This window comes from Hemibagrus wyckioides, linkage group LG20 (genome assembly GCF_019097595.1).
Source record: "Hemibagrus wyckioides isolate EC202008001 linkage group LG20, SWU_Hwy_1.0, whole genome shotgun sequence".
Classification (NCBI taxonomy): Eukaryota; Metazoa; Chordata; class Actinopteri; order Siluriformes; family Bagridae; genus Hemibagrus; species Hemibagrus wyckioides.
The window spans coordinates 2,450,790-2,462,000 of NC_080729.1; the positions used below are offsets into that span (position 1 = coordinate 2,450,790).

At 37.9% G+C, this 11,211-nt stretch overlaps 1 protein-coding gene across 1 annotated transcript; it reads left to right on the plus strand.

Moving 5' to 3' along the window:
- Nucleotides 1-919: 919 nt before the first annotated feature.
- urod (uroporphyrinogen decarboxylase) lies at nucleotides 920-7,248 on the plus strand. The gene is made up of 10 exons (XM_058417855.1): nucleotides 920-1,165; nucleotides 1,922-2,034; nucleotides 2,609-2,688; nucleotides 2,784-2,846; nucleotides 3,483-3,680; nucleotides 3,844-4,005; nucleotides 4,802-4,939; nucleotides 5,952-6,052; nucleotides 6,162-6,228; nucleotides 6,829-7,248. Exons 1-10 carry the CDS (start codon nucleotides 1,143-1,145, stop codon nucleotides 6,991-6,993), a joined length of 1,110 nt encoding a protein of 369 aa, XP_058273838.1. The 5' UTR covers nucleotides 920-1,142; the 3' UTR covers nucleotides 6,994-7,248.
- The last annotated feature ends 3,963 nt before the right edge of the window (nucleotides 7,249-11,211 follow it).

Here is an 11,211-nt window from a genome sequence, read left to right on the forward strand (position 1 = left end):
TGTTGCTGTAATTCAGTTGGAATTAAAATGTTCTTGTCTGTCAATCCTGAATATTGTTTATGAGATTGTTTTTCTGTAAATAAATTCTCTGTGTAGAAATATTAAACCTGCTGTTTTGATAAGAATGTACTGTATATTTTTACAAATAAATTTCATAAATAAATAAACTGATTAGAAATTAAATCTGACTGCTACTTCATTTCTTTTAATAGCTTTTTTTTTTTTTTTTTTTTTAAAAACTAATTAGATACACATACTCTGAAATAATAAAAATAATATTTTTTTTCTTAAGTAAAAGCATTTTTAATTTCTGAATGCAATTTTTTAAAATTTATTTATGATGACCATTATAATTAAATTCAGTTTATTTACAATAAATAATTCTACATACAAAGGGCTTATAGCAAAAAAAAAAAAAGTATTATTAATACTTCTAACCTGCCTTTATAATTAAAAAATAAAAAGTAAAAAATATATATATAAAAATATAAAGGAATTATAATATGATGATAATAATAATAATAATAATATAAATCTATTAATATAATAATATAAATATATAATATAAAATAATACAGAATTATTTTTTATGATTATCATGACTAACATAATAATTATATAATTATATTATACAATTAATATCTATAGCTATTAGTGATGCAAATCATGGACAAAAATAAAATAAATTCTAAAATCTGATATTGAAAACAATATATAATAAAAAAATAAAATAAAATAATAAAAAAATAATAATAACATAATGCACAATTATTTTTATTATTACATTGATTTTAATATTTTTGTTTTATTGTTTTATTTGTATTATAACATTTAATAAGGATATAAAAAAAGCAAACAAAATCTTAACTCCATTCAGCCGCCTAACCCCGCCCACTCGTTATCACGTGACCGATTCAAGATGGCCGCGCCCTTGCGCTAGAAGGCAGAACGTCAGTTAAAATACAACGCGCTTCATATCAGACATGTAGTGCACTGTGTAGGGTCTTAAACCCGTTATTCCCATAGCCGTTAGTAGTGCACATGTAGGGATTAGGGATATATTTGGGATACGGTCGTGTTTTAGGAGAGAGTTTTGTATTAAAGACGCTGTTGTGAGTTGATCTTTCGAGCAGCTTTGCACGATGGATAAAGACGATCATATTCTGTAAGTTTATTATTTATCGTCCTGAGTGAGAGGAGGAAATGTGTGAACTTTGTCTTTGTGTGTGATTTAAAGGCAAATCCAGTTGATTAGCTATATTACGGACTGGTTTTAAGGGCTCTAGTGAGAGATCAAGTGATTCGTCACGTGACAGCCCTATTATTATTATTATTATTATTATTATTATTATTATTATTATTATTATTATTATTATTATTATGTTGTGTCTTTAACGGTAATTCTTAGAAAGATTTATTTCCTTTTTGATTGCTAACTTTGAAAAGAAGATAGCTATAAAGTTCTTTGTATAATTGTAAAGTTTTGGGCATGAATATTGTCACGTTTTTATCTCAAATGTACAAGGTCAGGGTCTAAGTAATTCTGTTAAATGTTTAACTAATGCCTGAAACAAACACTAGTGCTTCTATTTCGCTTCTATCCACGTCTGATGTGTTTTTAGATTTTATTCTAAGCTGTTGTGAGAATAAAAAGCTTTATTTGCATTGGCTCATGCCTGCTCATGCATGCAGTGTGACTTCCTGAGGAATCCTGCCGTTATTTGGGAGTGATGGGAAGGTCTTATCTTCTTTCTCCACCTTTCCTCTTGTCAAAGCTGTTGATCGTGATTACCCTGAGAAGCGGAGGGAGAGGCAGCTGAACTGGGAGATGAAGATAATAATAAAGTCTCTCTCACTGCATGAGGAAAGAGTCGAGGGTTCGAGTCATGGACGTTTCTAAATGCACCGCTTACCTTTACAGGCCTAAAGACTTTCCTGAGCTGAAAAATGACACGTTTTTGCGAGCAGCTCGAGGTGAAGAGGTCGAGCATGTTCCGGTGTGGTGCATGCGCCAAGCTGGACGATACCTGCCAGGTAGCACGCGCACGTGACTGAGTAACAGAGCTGTCTATCTGTCCTGTCTGAACAATAAACTTTTAGTTTACTAAGAAACTATCTCCTTATTAACTTGCTTTCTACATAAGTAACACGCTAACCTCCTAACATGCTCACTAACTATGTAACTAACCTGCTCACTAACTTACTAATATGTGCTCAATAATTTACCTATTTACACATGTGGTTGCGCTATTACTTCTTAATAAATTTACTAACTTTAGTAACTTCCTAATTAATTAGATTTTTTTCTTAATAACTAACAGACTATATAAATTACATACTAACCTAAGAACTAACTTACTAACTCGTTATCTGAGTGTCTTACTAACTTACTAACATACCTATTTATGAATTTGCTAGCTTACTTACTATCCTAAGTACTTACTAACCTGCTTACTAATTTATTTATTATACTCTGTACCTACTGCGTAACTAACCTGCTTGTTAACTTACTAACATGTGCTCAATAATTTACTTATTTACATATGTAATTGTGTGTGTGTGTGTGTGTGTGAATATATACATTCAACTGACTGCAATGTTATTTCAGAGTTCCGGGAATTCAGAGCAGGGAAGGATTTTTTTGACACGTGCCGCTCTCCAGAGGACTGCTGTGAGCTAACGCTGCAGGTCTGTACCTTTAACACACTTAAACATCTAATCTGACCTCTCAGAGTTTATTTATGAGGTAAATAAATAAACATCTTATCCTTATTCTCCTGCAGCCGCTGAGACGATTCCCTTTCGACGCTGCCATCATTTTCTCAGACATCCTGGTGGTGCCTCAGGTCAGAGGAGGCTCATGTTAATTACTTACAATATATACCTTATATTGCCAAATAAATATATAAATATAGTTTTCGGACGTCTGCCTTTCCATGCACATGAATGTAATATGGAGTTGTCCCGCCCCTTTGCAGCTATAATAGCTTCAACTCTTCTGGGAAGGCTTTCCAAAAGGTTTAGGAGTGTGTTTATGGGAATTTTTGACCGTTCCTCTAGAAGCGCATTTGTGAGGTCAGGCACTGATGTTGATGAGAAGGTCTGGCTCTCAGTCTCCACTCTAATTCATCCCAAAGTTGTTCTATGGGGTTGAGGTCATGCACTGATGGTGTTGACAAGAAGGTTGATGAGAAGGTCTCTATGGACCTTGCTTTGGTCACTGGTGTGCAGTCATGTTGGAACAGGAAGGGGTCATCCCCAAACTGTTCCTACAAAGAGCATGAAATTGTCCAAAATGTCTTGGTATGAAGCTGAAGCATTAAGAGTTCCTTTCACTGGAACTAAGGGGCCGAGCCCAACCCCTGAAAAACAACACCTGAACTCAATGATTTGGAGGGGTGTCCCAAAACTTTTGCCAATATAGTGCACATTATAAAAAATAATGCAACATAAATATATAACGTGCGTGTGTGTGTGTGTAGGCTCTAGGTATGGATGTCCAGATGGTAGCAGGAAAAGGTCCGACATTCCCAGAGCCCCTGAAAGAGCCGGATGATCTGCAGAGACTTCGGTCTGAAGTGGACGTGGAGTCCGAGCTGGGTTACGTGTTCAAAGCCATCACACTGACGAGACACAAACTGGAAGGAAAAGTTCCTCTCATCGGCTTCAGCGGAGCTCCAGTGAGTGGACGAGGATTAAACACGTTTTTCTTTTCTTTTAATGTCGACACAAACTCTGAAAAATCAGCACTGTAGGATGATGTGAGCATGTATGCGTGTGTATGTTTTGTTGTAAGATTATACTGAAACAGAGTGTGTGTGTGTGTGTGTTTCTGGTACACAGTGGACTCTGATGTCCTACATGATTGAAGGCGGCGGCTCCAGCACACACTCCAAGGCAAAGCGCTGGTTATACCGTCACCCTGAGGCCAGTCACATGCTCCTCAAACGCCTGACTGACCTGATCGTGGAGTATCTGCTGGGTCAGGTCAGAGCCGGAGCTCAGGTGAGGGGTTCTTATACATGTCAGTATTGTTCGGAATACCTGAACGGAATTTTGTGTAGGGGATCATCAAATAATAATGTACTCTATCTATCTATCTATCTATCTATCTATCTATCTATCTGTTTGTGTGTTTATTGACTGATTGATCGATTGATTTACTTATTTTGTAGTTAATTAATTAATTTATTTTTGCATTGGCTTCTATATTCTGTTCTTTAATTAGACACATCAGGACAGAATCCGGAATTTAAGAAGAGGAATATTTTTTTGAATATCTACATTTTAATCATTATTTATGCTTTTTTTTATCTACATTCTTTTGCTTTTTTAGCTGGAGAAATGTTCATGCTTTGTGCAAAAACACAAAATCCTTTTGTTGGAAAAAAAAAATCGCTAATTTGCAAAACTCTCATCTTGTGCTTGTTTACTAGCCGAACGTTGACCAGTGCACTCGGAAACCTTGGGGGAAAAACAAATAGGTGAAAACGTGGGATTTTTGGCCTCATGGTTTTTACGGAACGTGAAATGTCTTCATTTCCTTTTAATCTCGGCTGATTTTGCTATTTATAGTTCAACTTTGACCTGTGGACATTTTTGTGAGGCAACAGAAATAAGACGGAGTTGCTAATTATTAAATAGCGGTCATGTTGGACTTTTACTGTTTATATGTTTCCTTCGACCTTGTGCAGACATGACTGGGATTTTTTTCTTTCTCCCTGCTAGGATTTTCTCATTACCTTGGCACCTGTGTAGAAATGATGATGATCATAGTGTGTGTGTGTGTGTGTGTGTTCAGGCCCTGCAGGTGTTTGAATCCCACGCCGGCTGTCTGGGGCCAGTGGAGTTTAAAGTGTTCGCTCTGCCGTACCTCAGGGACATCGCACGCAGAGTAAAGGACAGGCTGAAGGAGGCGGGACTGGACAACGTCCCCATGGTGGGTGGAGCTTCTTCAAATCTTTAACTTGACCACAAATGTCCTTTTATTCTGAAATCTGTTTCCTAAACATTATTCTAACTGAATACTGGTGTTCAGAGATGGACGAGTCTGGTTCCTCTCAATGTTTCTTTTCTTCTCAGGAAGATTTTCCTCAGCTCTGTCTCTGCTCTCTTGCTCAATCTACACTATATTTCCAAAAGTTTTGGGACATCTTCCTTCACATGCACATGAATGTAATATGGAGTTGTCCCGCCCTTTACAGCTATAACAGCTTCAACTCTTCTGGGAAGGCTTTCCACAAGGTTTAGGAGTGTGTTTATGGGAATTTTTGACCATTCTCTTTCTAGAAGCGCATTTGTGAGGTCAGGCACTGATGTTGGATGAGAAGGTCTGGCGCACAGTCTCCACTCTAATTCATCCCAAAGGTGTTCTATGGGGTTGAGGTCAGGACTCTGTGCAGGCCAGTCAAGTTCCTCCACACCAAACTCACTCATCCATGTCTTTATGGACCTTGCTTTGGTCACTGGTGTGCAGTCATGTTGGAACAGGGAGGGGTCATCCCCAAGTTGGGATCATGAAATTGTCCAAAATGTCTTGGTATGAAGCTGAAGCATTAAGAGTTCCTTTCACTGGAACTAAGGGGCCGAGTCCAACCCCTGAAAAACAACACCTGAATTCAATGATTTGGAGGAGTGTCCCAAAACTTTTGCCAATATAGTGCATATTGAATGCTGAAATGATTAAACCCCGTGCGTCAGAAGATACTTGGCATGTCTAAATCTGTTCCTAATTCACTACATAGTGCACTCTTTTGGATATTTAGTACACTCAGTACATCCGGGAGAAAATAAGTGGTCACTTCGGTCCTTAGCCACACTGTTTTAAAACAAATGATTAAAATCTGATCTTTTGTTTTGTGCCACTTGCTAATCCTCAGCAGGAGGTGTCAGTATTGTGTAAGTGTTGTGTTTCAGTTTACTAACACTGCCTCTGTTTACCATCGGATCAGATTGTTTTTGCCAAGGACGGCCATTACGCTCTGGAGGACCTCTCCCAGTCTCACTATGAAGTGGTGGGCTTGGATTGGACCATTGACCCTCGCGTGGCACGGTGAGTCACCCCTAAACCCTGCTTCATGGTACATCCCAGTTCTATTTTTCTGTTTCCGCTAAATACTGTGCAGAGGTTTACACCTGTGTGTGTGTGTGTGTGTGTACAGACAGAGGACTGGAGGGAAAGTCAGTCTGCAAGGGAACATGGACCCCTGTGCACTGTATGCTACTAAGGTAACACTTTAACCTCAAACCTCGTTCTAATGCTCATGTTCCATGTGCCCCCCCACCCCAATGTGGGGTGCCAATACTCTTGATCCGAACTGTTTCATTCAATACATCACCATTTATTCATGATGGAGGTGAAGGTCATGGTTAAAGAGATGGAACTAAGCACTAGTGATGTCATCTTTAAATGAATATTTGACTCAGCTCTGGGAGCCGATTCTTTTAGGTGAATGACTCTTTTCGTTAAATTCGGTGAAAGACTCCTTTCGGTCAACGACTCCTTTCGGTAAATGATTCTTTTAGGTGAGCAACTCTTTTAGGTGAACGACTCTTTCCAGTGAACAACTCTTTTCGGTGAACTACTCTTTTAGGTGAATGATTCTTTTAGGTGAACGACTCTTTCCGGTGAACGACTCTTAGATGAATGATTCTTTTAGGTGAACAACTCTTTTAGATAAAATAACCTTTTCGGTAAGCGACTCTTAATGCACTGTTTTGGTTAATAGTTAAATCAGAACAAGATGTGTAGGAAGAAACGCACAATATAAACCTACACAAATGTTAACCTGATTGTGTGTGTGTGTGTGTGTGTGTGTGTGTTTTTAGGAGAGTATTTCTGATATCGTAAAGACGATGGTGGAGGCGTTCAGCACCAGGGGCTACATCGCCAACCTCGGCCACGGTTTGTACCCAGACATGGATCCTGAGAGCGTAGGCGCGTTTGTGGAGGCCGTGCACACACACTCCCGTCGGCTGCTCAAACACAAATAAGTCTATCAGAGCAGAGACGGCAAGAATCATCATCAGAACCACACACACACACACATAAACACACATGCACCCATTCTGAGCCTGTTAAAAAAAATGAGCTGTGGATTTTATTTGTAGTGATGAATGATGAGGATCTGATCATATTGTAGAATGTGTGATCTGAAGTCAGGACTGAACCAATAATAAAGTGTTTTTATTGATAAATGTATGAAATGGTTTTATATGCAACCAAATAAAGAAATTTCTTCATGGAAACATTTTGCGTTTGATTTTTTTAGCAGAAAGGTTTAAAGAGAGTTCTGTGGAGAATATCTACACCTACACAACTTACACAACATCTCCTGTTACCGCTAACGGAATGGATCGCTCCAGCCGGTTTGCTGTCCATCCGGATTAAAGCTTTTTAGAATTAGACTTCTGTTTCGTCTAAAATCAGAAAACTGCGATCGCTCACATGGTTCAGGATTCTTTAATCTGTAAACATGAATAAATTGGTGTTGTTTAGTTTAACACTGGATCATTTTTTAAACATGGAATAAACCAATCAAATAAATTGAGACTTGTTAGCTGTTAAGCTAATATCCTAGCTCCAGTGTTGAACTAAGGAAGCTTGGATTTGAAAAGCCTGCACTTTCGAAAAAGCTCTCCAAAGTGGATCAATTTGAAAACGCTGTTTTCGCATCGAAGTGTCACATATTTGACTCAGCTCTAAGAGTTAAGGACTCCTTTAGATGAACGACTCTTTTATGTGATCGACTCTTTTACGTGAACGACTCTTTTAGGTGATTGACTCTTTTAGATGAATGATTCTTTTAAGTAAGTGACTCTTAAAGATGAACGACTCTTTTAGATTAACGACTCTAATGGTCATCGACTCTTTTAGATGAACGACTCTTTTAGGTGATTGACTCTTTTAGATAAACGACTCTTAGATGGACGACTCTTTTAGGTGAATGACTCTTGTAGGTGAATGACTCTTTTAGATGAACGACACTTTTAGGTGAACGACTCTTTTAGGTGAATGACTCTTGTAGGTGAATGACTCTTGTAGGTGAATGACTCTTGTAGGTGAATGACTCTTTTAGATGGGCGACTCTTTTAGATGGACGAGTCTTTTAGGTGAACGACTCATTGAGATGAACGACTCTTTTAGATGAATGACTCTTAGGTGAACGACTCTTTTAGATGAACAAGTCTTTTACGAGAACGACTCTTTTAGTTGAATGACTCTTTTAAGATAAAGACTCTTTTAGGTGAATGACTATTTTAAGTGAACGACTCTTTTAAGCGAATGACTCTTAGGTGAACGACTCTTTTAGATGAACAAGTCTTTTAGGTGAATGACTCATTTAGATGAACAAGTCTTTCAGGTGAATGACTCATTTAGATGAACAAGTCTTTTACGTGAACGACTCTTTTAGGTGAATGGCTCTTTTAAGATAAAGACTCTTTTAAGTGAATGACTGTTTTAAGTGAACGACTCTTTTAGGCAAATGACTGTTTTAAGTGAACGACTCTTTTAGGCGAATGACTCTTAGGTGAACGACTCTTTTAGGTTAATGACTTAGGTTAATAACTCTTTTAGGATAAAGACTCTTTTAGGTGAACGACTCTTTTAGATGAACGACTCTTTTCGATGAACGACTCTTTTCGATGAATGACTCTTTTAGGTGAATGACTCTTTTAGGTGAATGACTCTTAAATTCATATTCAAATTTGATTCATCACATACGGAATCATACACAGTACGACATGAAGTGAAATGCTTTTTTCCTACATTTAAAGAAAGAAAAGTGTAAAAATTAGTGTGTGGACATGAAAAATAAAGGCATATAGTTAAAAATATACGAAAAATAGGGAAAATTAAATGGTAGAAATTAAAGACAAAATAATTGTGAAAAACCAATAGTTATCTTATATATATATATATATATATATGTATATATTTGCATATGCATATCCGATAACTATTGGTTTTTCACAATTATTTTGTGTGTGTCTATATAAATATATATATATATATATATATATATATATATATATATATATATATATATACACTATATTGCCAAAAGTATTCGCTCACCTACCTTGACTCGCATATGAACTTAAGTGACATCCCATTCCTAATCCATAGGGTTCAATATGACGTCGGTCCACCCTTTGCAGCTATAACAGCTTCAACTCTTCTGGGAAGGCTGTCCACAAGGTTTAGGAGTGTGTTTATGGGAATTTTTGGCCATTCTTCCAGAAGCGCATTTGTGAGGTCACACACTGATGTTGGACGAGAAGGCCTGGCTCTCAGTCTCCGCTCTAATTCATCCCAAAGGTGTTCTATCGGGTTGAGGTCAGGACTCTGTGCAGGCCAGTCAAGTTCATCCACACCAGACTCTGTCATCATGTCTTTATGGACCTTGCTTTGTGCACTGGTGCACAGTCATGTTGGAAGAGGAAGGGGCCAGCTCCAAACTGTTCCCACAAAGTTGGGAACATGGAATTGTCCAAAATGTCTTGGTATGCTGAAGCATTCAGAGTTCCTTTCACTGGAACTAAGGGGCCAAGCCCAGCTCCTGAAAAACAACCCCACACCATAATCCCCCCTCCACCAAACTTTACACTTGGCACAATGCAGTCAGACAAGTACCGTTCTCCTGGCAACCGCCAAACCCAGACTCGTCCATCAGATTGCCAGATGGAGAAGCGCGATTCGTCACTCCAGAGAACGCGTCTCCACTGCTCTAGAGTCCAGTGGCGGCGTGCTTTACACCACTGCATCCGACGCTTTGCATTGCACTTGGTGATGTATGGCTTGGATGCAGCTGCTCGGCCATGGAAACCCATTCCATGAAGCTCTCTGCGCACTGTTCTTGAGCTCATCTGAAGGCCACATGAAGTTTGGAGGTCTGTAGCGATTGACTCTGCAGAAAGTTGGCGACCTCTTCGCACTATGCGCCTCAGCATCCGCTGACCCCGCTCCGTCAGTTTACGTGGCCTACCACTTCGTGGCTGAGTTGCTGTCGTTCCCAAACACTTCCACGTTCTTATAATACAGCTGACAGTTGACTGTGGAATATTTAGGAGCGAGGAAATTTCACGACTGGATTTGTTGCACAGGTGGCATCCTATCACAGTTCCACGCTGGAATTCACTGAGCTCCTGAGAGCGACCCATTCTTTCACAAATGTTTGTAAAAACAGTCTGCATGCCTAGGTGCTTGATTTTATACACCTGTGGCCATGGAAGTGATTGGAACACCTGATTCTGATTATTTGGATGGGTGAGCGAATACTTTTGGCAATATAGTGTATATATAGGTATAGATGCATATATAATCATGTATCAGGTATGCATGTATATATAATCTAAATATAAACAATAAATAATAATAATAATTTAAAAAATATATATATATATAATATAAGATAAAATAAAAACAAAAAATATAATATAATATAAAATATAATATAGTATAATATATAGTATATATAAAAATAAAATAATATATAAATAAATAATATATATGTGTAAACTATAATATATAGAAAGATACAATATATACATATATGTAGATGTAAATGGACAAATTTAAATGGTATAACAATAAATAAATACAGTATGTACAGTACAGTGTGCATTTGTAAGATAAATATATATATATAAGGCAAATATAAATGTCCAATTGATCAGGGAGTAAAGTGAATGACTCTTTTAGATAAATGACAAATTTTTAGTCATGTGATGCAGTCATGTGACCAATTCAGTTAAGATGCTGGATAACGATTCAACGAGCCGGAAATGAAATAAACAGCAGGTGGAAATGATGCAGGTCGAAGCATCTTGCATTTTCATCAGGTGCAGTCCAGGGACATAAATGGTTTCAGACGTTTCAGTGTGGATGATCGACTTTTGGAAAACGATTTTCAAAGACCTAGCCATGGAGCAAACCATGGAGCTGTGAGGTGAGGTGACGCCACTGATCATTTTAACATACCTCCCAAAATTAGTGACAGCAGATCACAGATTTTGAGGTGGTGGTCTGGCGGTACGACAGGGGTGCACTTACTTTAGAGACACGTTTCCATCTACCTGAATGCACCTCTTGACCTTCACAAGGCACAGTATATGAATTTGGAAAAAAATAACAGAGCATGTCTAATTTTTGTCTAAAGATTTGTGTAAAAATTTGGCGTTCTCAGATTTTCACACAATTTTAACATA

Excerpts from the sequence above, each read along its gene's own strand:
- urod (XM_058417855.1), top strand. The coding sequence starts at position 1,143 with ATGGATAAAGACGATCATATTCT. Across the intron at positions 2,689-2,783 it reads GCTGTGAGCTAACGCTGCAG|CCGCTGAGACGATTCCCTTT; the intron begins GTCTGTACCTTT and ends ATTCTCCTGCAG. Across the intron at positions 4,940-5,951 it reads GACTGGACAACGTCCCCATG|ATTGTTTTTGCCAAGGACGG; the intron begins GTGGGTGGAGCT and ends CCATCGGATCAG.